This window comes from Papilio xuthus, unplaced genomic scaffold (genome assembly GCF_000836235.2).
Source record: "Papilio xuthus unplaced genomic scaffold, Pxut_1.1 DF827789.1, whole genome shotgun sequence".
In the NCBI taxonomy this organism is placed as follows: Eukaryota; Metazoa; Arthropoda; class Insecta; order Lepidoptera; family Papilionidae; genus Papilio; species Papilio xuthus.
This window is the reverse complement of record NW_013530860.1, coordinates 2,007,512-2,028,908: the sequence shown is the minus strand read 5'-3', so window position 1 is coordinate 2,028,908 and position 21,397 is coordinate 2,007,512. Positions and strand designations below refer to the sequence as shown.

The 21,397-nt window shown below is 33.5% G+C and overlaps 2 protein-coding genes across 2 annotated transcripts; one reads left to right on the top strand and one right to left on the bottom strand.

Annotated features, from left to right (window-relative positions):
* Nucleotides 1-5,897: 5,897 nt before the first annotated feature.
* CenB1A (Centaurin beta 1A) lies at nucleotides 5,898-19,227 on the bottom strand. The gene is made up of 20 exons (XM_013308940.1): nucleotides 19,086-19,227; nucleotides 18,864-18,980; nucleotides 18,153-18,326; nucleotides 17,628-17,712; nucleotides 16,844-16,987; nucleotides 12,992-13,087; nucleotides 12,417-12,676; nucleotides 11,700-11,816; nucleotides 11,143-11,331; nucleotides 10,694-10,800; nucleotides 10,314-10,402; nucleotides 10,107-10,201; nucleotides 9,525-9,716; nucleotides 9,071-9,141; nucleotides 8,807-8,941; nucleotides 8,459-8,616; nucleotides 7,970-8,083; nucleotides 7,612-7,718; nucleotides 7,286-7,434; nucleotides 5,898-6,807 (listed from the first exon to the last, which is right to left on the bottom strand). Exons 1-20 carry the CDS (start codon nucleotides 19,136-19,138, stop codon nucleotides 6,788-6,790), a joined length of 2,472 nt encoding a protein of 823 aa, XP_013164394.1. The 5' UTR covers nucleotides 19,139-19,227; the 3' UTR covers nucleotides 5,898-6,787.
* A 235-nt stretch (nucleotides 19,228-19,462) lies between these two features.
* Nucleotides 19,463-21,081, top strand: LOC106115421 (transmembrane protein 19). The gene is made up of 5 exons (XM_013308774.1): nucleotides 19,463-19,784; nucleotides 19,857-20,105; nucleotides 20,183-20,332; nucleotides 20,411-20,731; nucleotides 20,812-21,081. The coding sequence occupies exons 1-5, from the start codon at nucleotides 19,640-19,642 to the stop codon at nucleotides 20,970-20,972; spliced, it is 1,026 nt and encodes a 341-aa protein (XP_013164228.1). The 5' UTR covers nucleotides 19,463-19,639; the 3' UTR covers nucleotides 20,973-21,081.
* Nucleotides 21,082-21,397: the final 316 nt, after the last annotated feature.

Here is a 21,397-nt window from a genome sequence, read left to right as displayed (position 1 = left end):
AATAACCTTCCAGTAGACACGCGTCAAAATCTATCCACCCGTTTCAAATAAACGCAGATTTGAGGACAGACAGATAAAAAAAACAAAAAAATCGTTGTAATCAATGAAAATACATTATGTTTGCGGAATAAGTTTTTTCTTTCATTTCAATATTACATACAGACATTGCAATTTTTAATATATATATTGATTTGAAAAGCGGCAGAGATTGTTGGCCTGTAGACTAAACATCCGGCCGCGTCTGTTTATATGCACCGGCGGGCACCTGGCGCATGGTACCCGGCATTTGGCACCTGGCACCTAGTGCCTACCGCGTCGAGCTGGCTGCAGCTGGCACCGCACCGCGACGTCTGACCCACAAACACTTGGCTCGAGATTCAACATCCAACGCTGCAGTTCAACGACCGCGATATTACATTTAGTTTTTCATGATTCAGCGCATCACTAGACAAGGTAAATCACTAAATTATATGCGATACTAGCGGTTCGATAAGTTTGGTAAGACTTTATAACACAGGATAAAGACTTTTCAGGTAAAGTCGTCAAAATCGGTCCAGCCGTTTCGAAGACTAAACGAAACAAACGCGGCTTTGCGGACAGACAGACAAACAGACAAACAAAAAAGTAGCTTATAACGAAAATCCAATTTTCGTTATAAACTACGCAAATACGATGTTATTTAAGATCTTTGGTAATTTAATAGTTGAGCCGACCACTGATTGGGTTTGTTATTATATTTTCATAGCATCAGTTAGAAATTTATCAAGTCGCACTTGCTAAATTGCGACACAATTGTAACACAATTTACGTTCAAGGAAAATCAAGAAATTGTTTTCACAAAAGAAGCTGAAATTGGATTTTTTTCTATAAAGCATTCAGAAGTTGACCACAAACTAAAATTTAAATTTTTTGACGTAAACGGGTCAATTAGCGAGTCCTTGCTCTCGCAGTGGGCTCACGTGTCAGTAAAACGATCAGACAGCGAGACAGCCGGGCGCTGGCGACCGCAACCGCACCGACGCACACGCACGCAGCCCATCTACTATCCGCGCTATATCACTATCTTACTATGCATCGTAAAACGTAACAACTAACACCAATAAAAACACACACCATGCTTTTCCACTGTCATTTGTAAAAAAATGTTGTTATCTCTGATTTTTATAATAGTATAACCCAACCAAATAACGTTTATACTACAAGTAACGATGGGACAGATATAAACAATTTTTAAAATATATCTTTATTGAACTAAAAATTATGTATTAAAAAAAACTTTGTCCTCCTTTTACTTGTGTTACTAAAGTGAGACGTAAATAAAACCACAAATTAATAACTGACATAGGACATTTTTTTAAATTCCGAAGTCGAATTTTTAAAATTTAATTTTAATTTAATTTTTTAAATTGCAATGCGTTCACAAATTTCCAAAAATATGAAAGTAGCCACACGGCCGGTTTATTTTATTAATTTATTTTAGTAATTCTCCTTCAAGGGGTCACATTCCAAAAGTTATTACTAAGGTTGTTAGAAGGGCGAGCAAAATAAAAGATCATCTTTTCACCCTTTGCTCAACCTTTCTCTTTGAAATTCGAAGTTGTAAAACACTTCTCAAATTGCTACCAATTATACATTCCACATTTTGCGAGGCATTATATTTGGAAACCGGGCTTTATGACTCACCGGGATAATTAACTTTATCACTAATGGCCAACTTTCTCGGTTGTAAGCCATTACCTTAAAACTTTTGCTTTATCTGCAAAAAACATAAGAAAATCTCGAATGTTCTTTTATTTCCATCCAAATACAGTAATTATTGTAGAAGTAAAATATTGATATGAGATTGAGCTTTTAATTTTTATGTACTTAGAGAGTAGTATTTTTGTTATAATGTAAAGTTTAATTAGTATGAAATTCTACGGAACGTAATGTATGGAAGTACAAGCAAGTAAAATATTTAAATGCGTATCATGATGCCAGCGACACCGTCCGCGCGGAATTAAAAAAAAATAGTAGCCTACTTGTTGTTCCAGTCTATTTTGTACATCTAGGCTAAATTTCATCGAGATTTGTTAAGCCGTTCTGGGCACATTCATCCATCCATCTAAACTTTCGCATTTATAATATTAGTATAAGTTTTTATCGCGTCAACTTTCAATATTATATGGCATCTAGTAGCCGAAAATAAGCTACGATGGTGTTATAGATTGATGGAGTTAATCACAACCTTCTTGAGGATTACGACTTATGGGCAAGGATTATTTACATTTTGTAATATCAAAATATAACCTGTATCCTTCACAAGACATGTTATTGATAAAATTAATTATAAATACGGAAAACAACCTCTCATTGATCGTAAACATGTTTTATACTCAAAGCTAATTATCAGTTGAATGGTATTTAATGACACCATGGTATTTCGCGACAAAATGGCGATCGCTCAACAACTATTTTGTTTACTTCATCAAGAATTGTTTGTTGTTTATGAAAAACATGTATACGACTTTCGAATTCCTGCACCGATTCAAAAACAACTAGATTGAGACGAGAGTGTTCGCGTTTTGTTTACTTTTTGGAAAGTACGCAAAGATTTGGTTAATATACCGCGAGTTTCTTACACCAAAATTTCTTTGTCAAAATTACCTTCCTGTCATTATCTTTGACAAAACAAAGATAACAAGTTTTAAACGTAAATTTCGGTCTCAGAAATTCACGGTCAATTTGACCATTTATAAATTAGCAATGATAATAGTATCAGAGAGAAAAAAGGAATAAATAAAATGATGGACCCACTGGACAAAGACCCCGATGACGGGGAAGAAAGTTGAGAATTAACCAGTTAAAGAAGAAATATGCAAAAACGTAGAAATACGATTTTTTTAAATCTATGGTCTCAGACATACGTCATTCTCGATTCCGATAAGGCTTCTTAAATTAAAAAAAAAAACGACAATAATTCAAACATTATATTCAAATACAACTAATTACATCGAATACATTAACAGCGTAACAGAGTATTTCAAAAACATCTTGAGACAGCATTCTCGTACAACAAATTATTTTTACAGCTTATCATACTCCATAATATATGTGTATGAATACTATTCTAACACAATAACATGAGACCCAAGTAAAAAACTCCACTAATGTTTATATTTTCACTATAGACAGATTGGGCATTTTGTGCTAAAACTCGTATATTCGAGATTATTTCTGGTTTAACATTTTTTTCTCTAGTAATCTCTTCTATTAATCTCATAATATCCACAATATAATGTAAAGAAAGAAATCGTATAGTGCCTGCCATTGTTATAGTAGTTTTTAGATATCTTGATGGGTCTTAACTTCGCGCGTATAACTGCGCAGGACATAATTTTAGGTGTAGCTGAACGTAGGGAAGGCATTTCGCACCGCGCCGATGACCTTGGACCGCTAAAATATTTGAAAAGACCTATAATCTATTTACATAATTCATTTAGACTTTGGATCGAAATTCAACACTCACTTTGGACTTTTCCTGTAACGAATAAGCACATTGTGACGTCATTCTTAGGTACCACGTTATTATGCACACATAGTAATCACGTTCCGTTTATGTGATGAGCAGTACTGATAGTTCCAAACATTCATATCAGAAAACCAAAAATCATATAAATATGACTTTCGAAGTTTCTACATGCAAACAATATTTTAATAAATTCGTATAAGCTATTGGTACAAAGGTAACAATAATGGAAGATTAGGAGATGAAATAAAACAGTATTTGATTATTACAGCACCAATTGACACAGGCTTGTGGTAAGTTATGTAACAGAACGAATATTATAATTCAGAAATTCGAAAAGTTCCTACAAAAAGGTACACTTAGTAATAAATAGCTGTTGTCCGCGACTCCGTCTGCGCAGAATAAAAAAAAATAAGTAGCCCATAGTCTGGAAAAAACCATAGGCTAGTTAAGATTTTTTTTTAAATTACGCACGGACATGGCCGCAGGCGACAGCTAGTGTCCGTTCCATACTTTTTAACATAGGTCAGAATGGTCGTTTCTTTATAATATTTGTTCTGTGGATATTTTTTAATACTAACACACGTGTTTATACGCTAATAAATATAACAGCTAACAAATATTACGGTAAAATATATACGAGCCTTTTTATAAGCGTATATTTGACATTTATGTCGGTATATGTGACATTTTATTAAAGACAACAATACAATGATCGATTAATTCATAGGCAATAACAATATTAACAGCTGATTTATCAATACATAGATGGTAAATTCATAGAAAAAAATGATAACGTTTTTATTTTATTTCCTAAAAACATTTTTCGTTGAAGTCAAAGGCATATTTGCTATGGTAAAAACATCGATTAAATGGCAAGTAAGACAAAATCGATTATAAATCTTAACACATAGAAATAAAAATTATAAAAAAATATATTTTACTCACTAGCTTAAAATGAGATTCTTTATATACATTTGAATCAAATTAATTTTTAATATAGCTGCATAAAAAATTAAATGCGATGCATTTCGGAATGAGTACAAGATATTGTTCACACCAAACTTTATTTTTAATTTTTACTTAAAAATGTACAATGTTACTGTGAGTTGCCATTGTCAAAAAAAGTAATACACAGTTTATTTTTCCCATTCTTTTTTAAAAAAGATATTTTTTTTTGATTTTTCACAGGTTAATTATTTGTAAAATTTACAATACATTGAGCTACATTTTTAGAATTTTGTAAACAATTTTTATTATTTAAATCCAAAAACAGGTTTATAGTCAAGTTGGTGTGAACTTTTAGAAAATTAATAAAGGAATGTGATTAAAATATCCTTTTAGGATCAAATATTAGAAAGGTTTTTTACTGAATATATTCAGTAGTAAATATTATTTCAGTAAGATTAATTATGTTATAAACATAACGAGCGATTTTATAATTTAACACATTACATGCCGATAGGTTTGAAAATATTAACCTATTTCGTTTTCTACTATATTTTTTTTACATTAATTTTAGAATAATATCGCATTTCTTTCTCACAAATATAGATGTACACAGAAATCTTATATTTCAGTAAATATGAAAGTAACTCTTAAATTGTTTGATTTTTTTTATTCTTTTGAAAATATTTAACAGGGGGGATATAGTTACATAATTTAGCTAAACGACAAAGGCAACAAAAATACGTTGTTGCAAAAAATAAAAAAAAAACTAACAAAAGCTTTTTAAATCACGGTTTAAGCCATACATAATTAGAAATTCTTAATATATAGTAAGTCTAATCGATGTAAAATTATATAACTATAACTCACTGTTTTATATGTTTTTTATATCTATTTTTCATATCTATATGTCATATGACAATACATTTTGATATCATATTATGTTCTTATATATGTACAAAAGATTGCGATGAACTCATTAACAGGATGATGATAATTAAAATTCATGATACTAGTTTCACACTAGGGAGGCAGGGTAGTAGACAGTACACTTTTTATCGTACAATAACAAGACTGAACAGTACTGACAGTTGCATTCAATAGGAGTACTGTACTGCATTGTTTACTACCCTCGTGTGAAACCACAATAACCACAAAAACTCCATTTTCATGACAAACGTCAAAGTTTCGAGTAACCTATATCAATATTAAATTCTTTGGTATACTACAAAAGCATTTACAAGCAAATATCATCACTTATTTATATGGCCTTAAATATATTTTTATTTATATTGATAAAAATTATACATTTTGTAGAGGCGAGTGTAAATTTATACTGGAATAGAGATAAATTTGGCAAAAGATATTTCGTTAATTTAAAGCCTCTAAAATTATAGAGATCGTGATATTTGTTAAAAAAAAATTTTTATCAAAAAAAATATATTGTTAAATATAAAAAATGACAGATACATACGTACGTACATGCATACATACGTCATGTTAATATGTCCTGTCTACACCAAAATGGCACATTTTTAGCCTTCATGTTTTAATTAACTTCCATAATGTAAATGTGTGTTGGAGAAAATTAAAGTATGTCACAAAGTTATATGAACATTCTTCTAATGTTGGGTTTCTAAGACCAAAATCCCCATTTAAAACGTATTGTTATTTCTATTTCATCAAAGATAATGACAGGGATGAAGATATATTTTATACAGATTTGGTCTCAGAAACCAACGGTAAAACTATCTTTAAACAACATTTATCAATTCCTTAAACTTTCCAATTGATTTAAAGCTATTTGAGAAGTTTTATGACAAATCGAATGATGAATGTCAATTTTATATTATTCATAGATAGAACTATCAAAATATAAGAATACTGGGACATTTATTAAACTGGAATTTAACCCATTCAATGCTACCTGGCGAGTTCATTTTCACACTTAAATGGGAGCATTGAAAGTGTTATGCGATACTAAACTACAGAGTACAAACATCAAACTCTGTCAAAATTACCTAAGAATTAGTTAATTAGGAACGATCGTAAGTCATTTCTAAACTTGATAAGGTTCTAATAATATTGATAATATTTAATTATTAACAAGAAATGTAAGCAATTAACACAATTAATTGTATTTTTTGTGGATTATTTTAATGAGAATTACATTTTAAATAGACATAAAAGCAATATCAATATGTAATGAGACAAATTTTAGGGTACTTAGCTTTAAAAGGTCAGATAGTAAGAAATGCGAAGTTTTCAGTCAGGAATCAACAATGTTCATTCGCACCACAAATATCTCCAGCGACGGAGACGTCCCGGTCATCATTCACTGCTCTGTTCACCTGCACATATTAAACAATCCATAAACCCATCTTAGGGGCTCAGACCCTCAGTGGGGACATATAGTGAGCTGATGATGAAACCCAACTTAACTACCACAACCAGATTTTTATTACTTGTTACATGTGGGTCTAAAACATTCCAAAAAATTTAATAATAAAAATGTTATATACGTTTTTCATAGACTAAGAAAAAAAATGTTAAACAGATATGGAAGGATTTCAAAATCAAATTAGCACACTCACCGTGGGTTTCTGAGACTAAATTCTCCGTTTTAAACATATTGTTATCTCTGTTGTGTCAGAGATAATGAGAGAGAAGATATATGTTCTATACAGAGATTTTAGTATCAGAAACGCACGGTCAATTGCTAAATAGAGGAATATAATCCCATAATTATATTTAATATGAGAGAGAAGGGGAAGGAGGTATAGGTGGAAGGTGGAAGGTGGGAGGTGTGAGGTGGGAGGTGATGTTTACCGTCATTGTTGTTGTGTCGCGCGCGCACGAGACGCTCGGGGTGCGAGTGCGCGAGCTGCGTGTAGTCGCGGAACACCTCGTTGTATGTGTCGTCATTTGATGACATCTCGTTCTCGCGCATCTCCTCATTCAACTTCGTTAGACGTAACCTGTCAAACATTTACTTATATGCATTATATGCATTCACTCCTCCGTCAAATCACTTTCCCTTTCCTTTGACTTATAAGAAATGGATGGGAAGGGAAAGAAGGCTTACATTTGACCGAGTGTATTTATATTCTAAATAAATTAAAAAATACACCAGATTGACAAATATTTTGACTTACAAAGTGACAATGTCAGCGTTGGCGTGCTCGACCGCGATGTCCAGCGGCGTGTGACCCTCGTTGTCCTTTATAGACTGGTCTGCTCGGTATCGAAGCAACAGGCACACCTACATATATCAAAATGTAACTGCGTTTTAGTAGATAAAGCACTTGTATAACTATTGTCATCTTGCTCATACTCTTTGATAAAAACAGAGACAAAAATATGTACCAGCATGATAATGCAATTTCACGGTTTTTGGTTTCCTTTAACAAGAAAAATAAAATTATATTAAGCACGTGTGTGCTAGCTAATACACATTAGGAAGTTAATAGGGACAGTGACAAAGTGGTATATATACTATTGTGTCATACAGACCTGTCCAGTGTGTCCAGCCTCTGTGGCCAGATGCAGCGGAGTTTTGCCGTCCTCGTCCTGCGCGTTCAGCTTGCTGCCGTTCAGCAACAGGAACGAGCAAGCCATCACTGAACCCTAACAATTAAATACAATCACCATAGATTAGTCATAATGACTAATTTAGTAATTACCGAGGAGTAACAGGTACTAAATTTAAAGAATTTCCTACAATCCACCATTCGTAATGTTAAGATATAGAGCAAAAATAACATGAGCATTGTCTGTCTATTTTTAAAAGTTAAGAGTGCCGTAGGCATAGTTTTAATACTGTTTTCCTTCATTTTTTTCGATTGGACGTAAAGTAAGGGGAAATTTTCCCTTTCTGTACGTCTCCTCTTCCCGTCGATTTAAGGTAACGGTTCTGCAATTGCGGATCACTATGGGTAGCTTCGCGTATGCGATGTAATAATATAAAAGTAAATGAATGATCGTAGTAGGTAGTGTACTAACACTAAGCACGGCGGCGTGCAGCGGGGTGCGCAGACGCGGTGCGGTGGCAGTGGGCGAGGCCCCGGCGGCGAGCGCGGCGCGCATCACGCACACGTTGTGCGCACGCGCCGCACGGCACAGCACCGCGTCCGCACTCAGGCTCGACAGATCCTCCGCTTCTGTTATCCAATGAACAAAACTAGTTTTTTTTTTATACAAAACATGACGCCCAGTGAGATATTAGAAAAATACTATCTCTTTTTAATTGACGCATATCGTTGTCTTTGTTTTTTCAAAGATAATTTGAGGGGCAACAAGACAACTGTAACTAAGTTATTAAGATTTTTTTTTTATCTGTTATGACGTTACCTAGTTCGTCTGTATCATCGCCCTCAGTGGAGTCATGGTCTGATGGTAGACTGAGATCGATGTCGCGCTCGCCGGCCAGCTCGCTGCCGATCAGCAGCACGGGGCTGCCTGAACTCTTGCTGCCGCTCTCCGATACTGCACACAAACAACTAAATATACTAACGATACTACGTTATAATCACTAAGGAAATCCCTTAGAATGTATCTAGTAAGATAAATCTACACTAAGCGAACACTTAAGTGTATTTGATTGTGAAGTCTTACCACTAGTATTACTATTGACATCACTCTTCTCATCCGCGATAGTTTCTGGTACAGTCGGTTGTGCTCGGACTCTATAAATCATATTGATAGTTACAAATAGTTAGTATCGAAATCACATTAACAACTCGAGTGTACAGTCAAGGAATTTAATTCACTTCCACTACCATCGTATAAAAAATATGAATTAGCACGTATGCATGCTACTGTACAAATATCTTCCCCTTTCTACAATTTTCTTATGCGGAAGGAATAAGAAAAAGAAATTGCCTTCGCGAGGGAGGTGATGTTAGGAAATGGAGATATCCTTCTATACGCCTTTGTTAAATGTAGGCAATTGATCTTTTGTTCTCTCTTGAGATTATTACTCGTTTGGAGCCTTATAATAAAAAAAATTAAGATGCCTTGTAAGGAAGAAATGGCATCTAATTGGAAATTAATTAAAGGTTACGCATACCTGCGCCTAGCTCGTCTCACGGACCACCGTCGTGCGGCGCGTGTGGGTGGCGGCGAGTTGGACGGCGAGTGGGGCGGAGAGTGGGGCGGGGAATGGGGCGGGGTTTGGGGCGGGGCGCGCTCGCACGCGGTCACGTTGCGTACGAACGACAGCGACACATACTTGGCGCGAATCCACGCCTCGCGTACTGACCTGTGTACATCAAATATATCTTATAGCTAAAACAATGTAAATTAAATGACTAGGGAGCGCGTCAAACAAAGTTTTTTCGCAATACTGCGAAGTTTTACAGTTGCGTTAAAGAACTATCTATCTTAAATATGTCTTTAAGAATATCCACTCCGAAATATCAAAATCCGAAAAATCGACGGATATCAAAGAAATGTGAATTTGACTTTAGAGTAAATATAATAGATAAAAAATTATTTTGCTACTAGCTATTAATCTTACTAATATTATAAATGCGAAAGTTTAAATGGTCTGGAAGAACACATAGGCTACTAATTATTTTTTTTTCTAATTTCGCGCGGACGGAGTCGAGTGCGATAGCTAATAGTGAAATAAAAACTGATTATATCTTACGTTTCACAATTGGAAGTAGGTCTGGTGAGGTCGGTGCCCTCTGTGTTCGCCTCGTAGATTAAATTCACTATTTTATTACCCAGCTCCGCCATTACCTGCACAATGTACCAAGCCTTTCAATTAAAACACACACATACAAACGCAGACCGGACTAGCAATATCCATAAAAAAAGATACACACAGATTAAAAAGATTTTTTTTAAATACCTTAATAATATCAGGTTCCCAATCATCCAGTGTCAGGGAGCGAACTTTGCTGACGTGCACTCCGAGCGAGCGGTGTACGCCGGAACATGCTGCAAATATTATTATATTTTATTTATTGCTGTATTACTATGTATTAAGAGTATACCCAACAAACCACAAAAATATATAAATGAAAAAAAAAATGATTTCACCAATAGATTTTTACATGAACGAAACTAGTTCATGTGTTGCCAGCACAATTAATTATGAGTTAATTCTGTGTTTTAAACAAAGTAAAATATAAAAAGGTGAACTTTTCAACATTAAGAGCCGTTTAATAATTAAAATGAAGTATCCTTTAGCTAAAATATTATTTCTGAAAGTGTCGTTTTAATACAGACCTATGCAGAGTGTAATTCCTAGATTGATACTGGCCCAGCGCGGGTTCGGACTGCTGCAGTCACAGCAGTAGTTGTTGCCCGGGATACTCAGCAGCTGCTCCCATATCCTGAAACAAATATCTTACTAATATTATGTCAATGTTTAGATGGATGGATGTTTGATAGAAGATAACTACTAATCTCAATGATATTTTGCATAAATGTAAAACACAGTTTGGAAGAACACATAGGCTATTAATTAACTTTTATTTTAACTACTCGCGGACAGAGTCGCGGGCTACAGCTAGTTGAATATAAATTAGCAATTTTATTGGCATTTTTAATTCGCTTACAAAAAGAGTAAATTTCGTTTCAAAGTAGCTTGTAGTATGTGGTCGTGGAAAGCATCATGCAAGTTTTCGTTGTATACGACACTTGTGGGAGGTGATGATGTGTGGTGTGTCCATCACCTGACTTTCTTCATCCTGTCATTAGCATGCGGGTGGTTGTGCGCGTGGTCTCTGTCGGGCACCAGCACGAGCTGCGTGTCAGGCGGGTCACGACCTCGCCCCTGCTGTATGGCGGAGCGGATGCCGCTTTGCAGCGCCGCTATCCACGCGCCCACCATCTCCTCGGAGTCAGCTTGCAGCATGTGACTTCTACAATATATTCAAAACTGACAACTTAGCCACGTTGTCTTCTCCATTGGACACAAATAAGATACTATGACGTCACAAATATATTAGTAATTTTTTTTTTGTTTTTTTTTGTTTGCATTTTGTCCTATATTACAACTACAAATAATAGAGCCAAAAAGAAATGTGGCAACTAAAATAATTAATGAACATCCGAATATATAGAAAAGTTAGTGTAAAAAATTTGAAATCACATTTAAATTGTAGCAAATCGATTTTGACGTTGACGGGAAGGAAGCTGCACGCGAGCATATTATAGGTTATTTTTCTTGCGCTGACGAAGTCACAGGCAACCACTAGTTAAGTGATAAAAATAATTAAAGTAAACTCACTTGGAAGGCGACAATACTTCGAAACAGAACCTCCTCTCTCCATCCAACACCGGCTTAACTGTACACAAACGTAAATCCTCTTCCATTACTGTCACATTTAGTTCTCCAGTTCTTTTTCTGAAAAAAGAAAACAATATTATTAAAATGATAAATTATTCCATATTTAAATTCAAATGAATGAGAACTTATAAGAAATTTATCTAAACAATATTACCTTTATAACGCAATCAAACAAATATTTAAAAAAACATGCTTATATTTAAAAACTCTATAGAAAAAATTAATCCATAAACAATAAATGACTCATTTCTAACAACTCATTTGAATTGAATTCGTTTATACAACTTATGTTTAGATGTTTAGATGGATGGATGTTTGTTAGAAGGTATCTCCATAAAGGTTGCATGGATGGAAGATGGCATAGCCGCACAATGATAGATATAGAACAAAGTCTGGAATAACACATAGCCTACTAATCAAGATGATTCCGCGGACAGAATCGTGAGCGACAGCTAGTTATAGCATTCTTAAGATAATCAAATAAAAACACTAATTAAGGTCATGCGCCTAATAATTGCACTGATATAATTTACATAGTCACCAATCTAGGGTTTCAAAATGTATATTAAACATATATCTAGATAATATTTCATAACCAAATAGACCGTGACCGGCTTCTAATTCGACCTTCACGACAAATACACAAACCAAATTTACCTATAAACTAATCGATTGTCGTACAAATAGAACCATCTTCTGTTCCAAGTCTTGAATGCGTTTGATGTTCTTTTGAAGAGGTAACCTTGCATCCTTGGTAAATTCTTGAGGCAGGGCGAAGTAAGTAGACCGTCTTTACAGTCAGTCTCATTGGCGTGGTCTTTGCAACTTGGCAGAACAGTATCTTGACTGTTCACTATAGTATGCCGGTTCTCCATTTCTTTATCCAGCGATTTGGTATCACCACGCATTGTTGTCACCTAGAAATGTTAGTGTGTTTGATTATACAGTAAGTTTCCACTGTCGTGACAACTGTGTGACAACATATATTTAAAAAAAAGAACAAGGTAAAAAAATACTGAAACACAAATCTATTTTTGGATAAAAACAGAAGTTGAACGACATTAGTAATGAATGTCATTAAAAAAACGTTTTGGGCAAAACAAACAATGCTTCATATCAAGTCTAATAAAATTTGAAGGACTCGGGTTCGGATCCATAACTTAATTACTTAAAGTTTTCTTATCGATGTTAAAACCTTCTTTAATGACTTTTCATAAAAAAAAACTAGATACCTCGTCCGCTGTTGATTTGAGGAAGGGTTCCAAATCTTCAGATAAATCAGCTCCTTGGTGATAATATGTGCAGCAAGCTTGCATGTATGATAAAAACTGGAAAAAAAAATTATCTCATTGATTCGTAGTTTATTGAAAATTATGCTACTCGGACGTGATAACCTGAAAATTACTGTTAAAATTGTGCAAATGAATTTATAATCGCAGATTATTTGCTTTTAACAGTGCAAGTATTTAGATTCTAATATTTTTTTTTCTCGATTTTTCTCTTCAGTCTCTTCAGCACAATATAAAGAAAAGCCGATTATTAATTCCTAAGTTAAGCGTGATGAAACAAACTCTTCAACTTTATTATATTAGTATAAATAATTTAGTCATATTATTAATAATAATCAAATAAAACAGAATCTAACCGGATGACACTGTTTTTGTTTTATTTTACACTCCTTTACAGCAGAACGACATATCAATGGCACTTATTAATAAGTAAATTAACATAGCTTTGATGAATAGAGAAATAAATTACCTTATTATGTGCATTAACAATCTATCAATTAAACTGATTACCTCTATAATTATAAATGCGTAAAATAAATTATCAACACTGCAACGAACCGCATAAGCTTAACCGTCGCGTCAAGACGAATGAATTGTCACTTCTAGACAACAGCAACCTTGCGAACAGTGTGGGCGTGGCGCAAAAACTATTGCAAGAACCTGGCATTGGATGTTCTAATGACTAACCTCAGTTTGTTTTATTGATAAGATAAGCCGTATTTAATTTATAACATATTACAGATTACATATCTATATTCAAATGAAATTGTTACAGATTTTCAGGTAATTGGGTTAGGCAGGTATAACTTTTAATTCATACGGTTCATGACACTAAGGGACGATCAAAGCTAGCTAGTTTCCCGAATGCAATAACTCCTGAATCAAATCCCCTGAAGTCTTTACTGACTAAAGAAACTCTGAATGCAGCACACTGAATCAAAAGGTACGTCCGATTGAAAACTATGAGTGTTTCCCATTGGGACGATTATCCTGGATCGCGCCTGTGATTTTTTTTGCCATTGGACTGATTGATTGGCCCAACTGGAAACACACAGAACTATAACCAATGATATGATATGGACTTGATATCACATCACAATTTAAGCTTTACAGTTATGATCGGAAGACAATTAACATATACGTAAATAGAATGACGTACTCCGTGAAAATACTCGTACTTATTCTTGTAAGGTTTCTTAAGTACATTATCTGCTTAGATAATTTCTTTCTTATATTATTACGCTTTTTTTAATATAAACAGGTTTTTCTTAATGTACTAATATTTCTTGATTCCAACTAAGCTCTAATAGCACAAGCTAGGATATGGTTTACGACTTTAGTCGAATGGCGGGATTCGAACTCTCGACCCTCGACTCGGAACTCGATCGGAAATCCGTACCCTTAACCACTAAATATGTGTAAGGAACACGCTCAGCAGTGGGCAAAGAGAGGCTTAATAAGCCATAATCACGTCAAATTACAAAACAGCTACCGACATATTTATTATTGAACAGATAAAAACTAAAAACATTTTACTATTCCTGCAAGTTCTAATACGAATCGTGAGCACGTAGTAACTAAGTAAACATGACATAAAAAACAATAAAGATTCGCTTAAAAATATGAAGGCTACGAATTTTAACAAAGGCTCGCACGAGAATTTCTCACGAACAGCCGACATTAACCACCGGTATTACACCGTGACGCAATAACCCAGTGTCATAACAAAACAATTATAAAAACTTATTGTTATTCAACACACGGCCCAATGTGTATTTTACGCGTAATAGTCGCATGTTGCGCGTCGCATAAAACATATGGAAAACATTGCATATAAACAGTGGTTTATTGCATGAATGGATCGACTCAATCGAGGACAAATAAACAATACAATCTTATTATATTAATGCGAAAGTTTATATGAATAGATGAATGTACAGTCAGGCCAGTTCGCGGTAAATCACTAATAGAAAGATTTCATTGTTCTTTGCAACGAGATAAACTGGTAGCAGTGAGTTGCAATGATAATAAAATCAATTACTCGTACAAATTTAAAACCTGACTCTTATTTGTAATTGTGTCCACGTCGTCGTCTCAATACGTACGAAATGTACAAACGACTGTCGCTTTAAAGGTGGAATACCGTTAGATTCCCCGATAGTACAAATGTTATCAGGTAACTCCAGAACGGTTAAACAAATCTGCATGAAACTTTCAACAGAAGCAGATTACAGTTTATCTTTTATTTAAAATGCAAAGACGAAATTACGTGCTGCAGCTATTCTCATATAATTCGTCAAAGCTAGTCCTATATTTTCCTTTCTAAACCGTACCGAGTATTATTTGATGTTTAGCAATAAAACAATCAATCTGATATTAACAATTTCCATTGACATATCGAAATGTTATAATAATTATTAACACCAATACTAAAGTTAATATTTATGCACGGCCCCATGAAAGAAAAATGATGTACCGTAACCGTTCAACCTAGATATGTCTCATCATTTGCCTCAACTTTCAGACTGAATGAGAATAAATATGCATATCAAACGCGCACCAATAACACACATCTTACACGGATGTTGGATGAAGCAGAATAATTTTACTAATATTAATGCGAATATTTAGTGATTCCCAAACTTATTTTGTCTACTGTCCACTTTGAGAACAGATTTTTTTTAGTGCCCCTATATTTTCACTATAACTTCAAATTAAATTAATTAATTATTGTGACCTATATTTGTATGTATATTAACGGAGAATTCTAAACGAAACTTTTACTATAACCCGCAACTTGAGACCCACAAGTGGGCGGTTTCGCCCACTTTGGGAAAGACTGGTTTAGATAGATGGATGTATGTTAAAAGCTAACATCAGTACAGTCTGCAGAAAAAATACTATAGGAAGTAAATGAATTAGAAACATTTAAATTAAGAAATAATAATTTTATCTACAAACGAGTTCATTAACTTCAGTAAAGAGGAAATCAAAGTACATTTTTCTAGAAGTTCACTTCAAATTTCACAATTTTTTTTTTATTTGTGACTGATTGCCACTGTTTGCCTTGAGGAGGCATTTACAGCTTCACCGGGCTTGAGGTGGCCGAGCGCAGATGGCACTTAGCCTAAACCTCGTTTAAGAGTAACAAATTTCACAACTAACGTTAGTTGTGTACCTAAAAGTTTAGTATAAAAACTCAGGTCTATATTTTCCTATGTTGATACATACAGAGTTAAAAGAATAAATTATGAAATACAATATATTACAACATATACATTGTCTTGAATAAGGTTACGTGTCGGCCATCATTAGGGCGTAACTAGGTTAAGTGTTCATTACAAATAATTTCGCTGTAATTCTGAATTACTATGTCCCATTATAAGGGATATGTGATAGGTCATTTACGAACGTAATTTGATAACTCACATCAATAAAAAAAGATAAAATATTTTTATTTTTCATTATTTAAAAACAATGACAAAATTCTTTTAATCCTATAAATTTATATATGTTTATATTTAGAGAGGGGTCCATAAAAATCTGACTGACTGATTTACTAACTAACCTTAGGTTTCTGAGACCAGTTTCTGTTTAACATTATTGTTTGATAATGGGCAATGTTTTATACAGAGATTTTGGTCATAGAAACCAATGGTTAGTAGGAAGTTAAAAACAAAATCATATCTCGTATTGTAGTCTCGTACTTTAATGCCGGAGACAAAACCATGGAGCACATATAGTATACGCACAATGTTAGCAGTTTATCATAGATGAACAAATGCTGTGACTTACCGTTGCCAATATCTCATGTCGCTTTCTAGCTTGCAGCATTGTGATCTTCTGTACATGGTCGAGTGCTGTATGTCGGAAGCAAGAGCGGGTGGCCAGTAATAGGTTAACCGCCTCCTCCACATCGCTGGACTTGTGACGAGAGATCTGGACATAAATACACACTTTAGTGTAGCAATTATTAGTAAGAGTTGGCTATGGCAATGGTTATTATCTTGTAGAAAATATGATATGATATAAATCAAGTTTTTTGTGAATTCCGCCACAGATTAAATTTGACAGGCATATTTTTAAATAAGTAAATATTAAATATTAAACTTACATAATTTGATATAAAATAGACATATAAAGGTAACAGTTTTATTAAATTCACTATAATATGTGATTCAATTGATGTTAATAATAATTATGAAGCAAATCAAGGTTAGCCACCTGCGTTAGATTCTTTGCATTTTAATTGTCAGTTTAAATGTACATGTTTGTGGTTTCTCATAAAACAAAAGTTATACTTATTGACAGATCTTTATTTATCTTTTAATTGGCTGTAGGCCGCAACTTCGTCTGCGCGGAATTAAAAACAACTCAATTAATAATCTATTTGTTGTTCTAGACTGTGTTCTACACCTATGCCAAATTTCATCATAATCCGTCCATCCATCCATTTAAACATTCACATTTATAATAACAAGAAGAATATTATCAATAAAATATATTGTACCGGGCCTGCTTTTAAATATAATGCCGAAGTTTATAACCTCGTTAGAAGCTTATAGTCAAAGTTACAAACCTGTGAGTTTCTTATTAAAGCTATGTCCAGATCATTTGAGATTTTATCAAAATGATGCTTGCTCTCTTTCACACCCTTTATATCTCTGCAACAATAACAATTGCATTTTTATCTAGTTTAACTTAATGTAATTTTTACAGAATAAGGTAGCAAATGTGTGAGCTTAAAACAGAATTCACCAAAATAGTAAAATGACCACCCCTGCCCACAGACATCTGCATTGACAGGGGAGATACCCAGAAAGATAGATAGGATATATCCCCTTCTTATCTCTCCCTTCCTCCACTGCAAACATTTCCACTTCAGATCCTTTTGTTATACAATGAGAATGGAAGGGGTAAGAAGACCAAAACTTGGGCTCTAACATGGGCTTGACAAATGAAAGGCAGAATTACTTCCACCTTACCTGTCTTGAGTGGTTGTGGTATACAATGGTTCTCGGGTCAATTATGCAAGGGATGTTTCTAGCTCTACTCCTGTTAAATGGATTGTCTTTGATTAATATATTACTTTTTACATACTTACATTTTAATAAATGCTGAGAGATTCTTGAGTACAGTTCTGGATGCCTGGTCTAGGAGAATTGAGTGAAACTTATTCATTTCTTGCAATGCATGAATCATACGGTTCAGGGTTGCCATGACAGGTGGATCCTCGGAAAAACTACTGCTTAAGTCCCATAGTGCATTTGTAAAAGCACTACAAAAAATATATATAATAACCATAATGTGTAGATTTATTACTTGTTACCATTTATATCTTAACTAAAGTCTTATAATTATTTGAAGTATAACAGACTTGTCAATTTGGTTGATTCATCCAATTATTTTAGAGTAATTCTATTATTGCAGCTGATTACATTGTAGATGTTATAGATTTATGGTATGAAAACTGAATAATTTTTGGTAGGATTTAATCCACAAGAAATTTAGTATCTGGAGTAAAAAGATACTTCTCAGCTTATTCACATTGTACATTTTGAATATCATACTTGATCAATGCAACTAAAATCTACTACAAAATTCTTTGTTATGTATCGAATACTATTTGCATCTTAAACTCAATTTTAGTCAATATAAAAACAGTGTAGTTTTATCTCATAATGTCCATTTATTTTTATTAAAACACCAAGAAAGTAATTAGTTAAAAAGTAAACATCACATACAACGTTATCACAATAATAACAGATCATGTCAGTTAGCTTTTTTACATAAATAAAGTAGCACATAAACTTACCTCCTATGAGTCATGTATGTTTTACCGGATTCTATCATGAAAGAGCATGTCTTGAGGACTTTATCAAGTTTCTGCTCTAAGCCATCAATACTAGCTTCTTCCGTTTCCAGCTGTTCCCTAAAGCAATGAATTATTAAAACTTGAATATATTAAAACACAAAACACGTACATAGTTTCACTTTCTACATAGAACTTTCGTTGAATAACTATTTTGGTGCTTACCTAAATTTTGGGGAATCTCTTAAACATTCGTCAAAATCAATTAAAGGTTTCATTGTAATGATTTTAATTGCAGTTACAGTGATAATATATTTTACAACATTTTTCTACACGAAACAAAAAGTCTTGTCTTCGTACAACAATAAACGTACCACAGATAACTTAATTTACAACTGACAAACAAAACTGATAAAAATGACAGCAAAAGACACAGATTAAAACACCGTTAACGCCTAGCTAGTTCTTGTTCATTGATTGTGTTTGTTGTCTTTTTTTGTCTGTCATTTGGTTGTCAGAACAATTGACATTGTCACTGTCAGACATATTTTATATACTCTTTGCTGTCAGATTTATTTGCCCGTCACATAGAGGTCTATATCAAAACAAATTTACCGTTTTGTCGTGATTGTAGTTTATTATTATTTACGGTTATCAATTTTATTATTTTTTAACTCTTTTTGAACTTGAAAGTGTCGTGTTGATTTTTTACATTTGTAAAGCAACGAAGATACAATTCATAATTTTCTATTTAATTTATAAGCGCGTATTACGATATAATGGATACAAATAAAACATCTCCATTTAAAAATAATCATTTTATTACACTTGTGATTAGTGTAATTGCCATTCCTCTGTCTATGTCGATGTGGATTATTAATATCATCTATTCCAAATTACTAGGCCAAAACGAAGGATTGGATGGTAAATATATTAATGTCTTTATACAATACATGTGCAAGTATATTTTATAACCATTTTTCTATATTTTTTCAGAGCCTATTGTGATATCACCTGCTAGATGGTTGGCGGCTTGTTTTATACCATTGCTTATTTGTGTATATGGGTATAAAAAGAAGACACTAAATTTAAGTGGAACATTTTTAGCTTTTGTTGTTGGATTTGTCCTAACTTTGGCCAATTTATGTTTCTTTGCTGATTTGCTTATATTTTTCTTTACGTCTTCAAGAGCAACTAAAGTGAAGGGTCATTTGAAAAAGAAAATAGAAGAAGACTTCAAAGAAGGTATACATTGAAAATCAGAAATAAAGGTTACCCTTTTATGAATGAACTGTTTAAATTGCAATTCTTACAATTTTTAGGTGGTCAGAGAAACTGGATCCAAGTCCTTTGCAATGGGGGCATGGCTACTCAGTTAAGCTTGTTGTATTTATTGGATGTTGGTGCCTCAGAGAGGCCAATAGATTTTATGAAAGATTACAGAGCATCTTGGTTGTCTTTGGGTGTTATGGGTGAGTTATTTTTTACAATTGACTTGACATTTACTAAACATACATGATACATATTCTTATTTTTATTGTCTGTTTCAGGTGTCCTTGCATGTTGCAATGGTGATACATGGGCCTCTGAGTTGGGCACAGTATTTGGCAAAGGTGACCCTGTTCTTATAACGACTTGGAAGAGAGTGCCAAAAGGAACAAATGGCGGAATAAGCCTCAATGGAACAATTTTCAGTACTCTAGGAGGCCTTGTCATTGGAATAGCACATTATTTTACCGCATTCTATTTTTCAGACTCTAATCTTTGGATGTATGCTCCTCCACAGTGGCCCATTATTTTGTTAGGTGCTTATGCAGGATTTTTTGGCAGCTTAATAGATTCATTATTAGGAGCAACTTTGCAATATTCAGGTATGATTAGTTTTGGAATTTTACAATTTGTTATTTAAATTCTTCAAATGTTTATTTATAATTTTTATTTTTGTTTCCAGGTGTGGACAAAAACGGCAAAATTGTATCACATTCAAAGCATGCTGTAAAGCATATCAGTGGAATACATATCCTTGATAATCATAGTGTTAATCTTATATCTACAATTTTCATGGGAATACTTTTACCAACAGTTAGTAAAATGGTTTGGCCTACTTTTTAATATTTTAAGACTGATTACAATAAAGTCATTTAACAATTTGAACAATAACAGGTCTTGGCACACTATAGTTGTGAGATGAGATACTAATTATAAATAAAAATTATGAATGGTTTCTATAAAATTTATTGTTTATATTTAAATAAATTATTTATCACTTACTTGGTTATCTTTTAATTGAACCCACGTAGTTAATTGTTTATAATAAAAATAGACAGTGATGGTTTAGTGGCTTTTATAGAATTACTATGAAATCACAAAAAAATTGAAATGGAACAATATTTTTATGATTGGTATTTGCGTAGGCGTATTATATTTTATATTCTATAGGAAGTATTTCGGCTATAATTGATTCATAAAATAATTGCTGAAATTGAACATAGCCAAGTAAATGGAAATTACGTTAGTTTTAAATCTGATAATTCTAT

Excerpts from the sequence above, each read along its gene's own strand:
- LOC106115421 (XM_013308774.1), top strand. The coding sequence starts at position 19,640 with ATGGATACAAATAAAACATCTCCATTTAAAAATAATCATTTTATTACA. Across the intron at positions 19,785-19,856 it reads CCAAAACGAAGGATTGGATG|AGCCTATTGTGATATCACCT; the intron begins GTAAATATATTA and ends ATATTTTTTCAG. Across the intron at positions 20,333-20,410 it reads GTTGTCTTTGGGTGTTATGG|GTGTCCTTGCATGTTGCAAT; the intron begins GTGAGTTATTTT and ends TGTCTGTTTCAG.
- CenB1A (XM_013308940.1), bottom strand. The coding sequence starts at position 19,138 with ATGAAACCTTTAATTGATTTTGACGAATGTTTAAGAGATTCCCCAAAA. Across the intron at positions 10,801-11,142 it reads GACAGGATGAAGAAAGTCAG|GATATGGGAGCAGCTGCTGA; the intron begins GTGATGGACACA and ends TATTTGTTTCAG. Across the intron at positions 9,142-9,524 it reads GTGAGACGAGCTAGGCGCAG|AGTCCGAGCACAACCGACTG; the intron begins GTATGCGTAACC and ends TATGATTTATAG.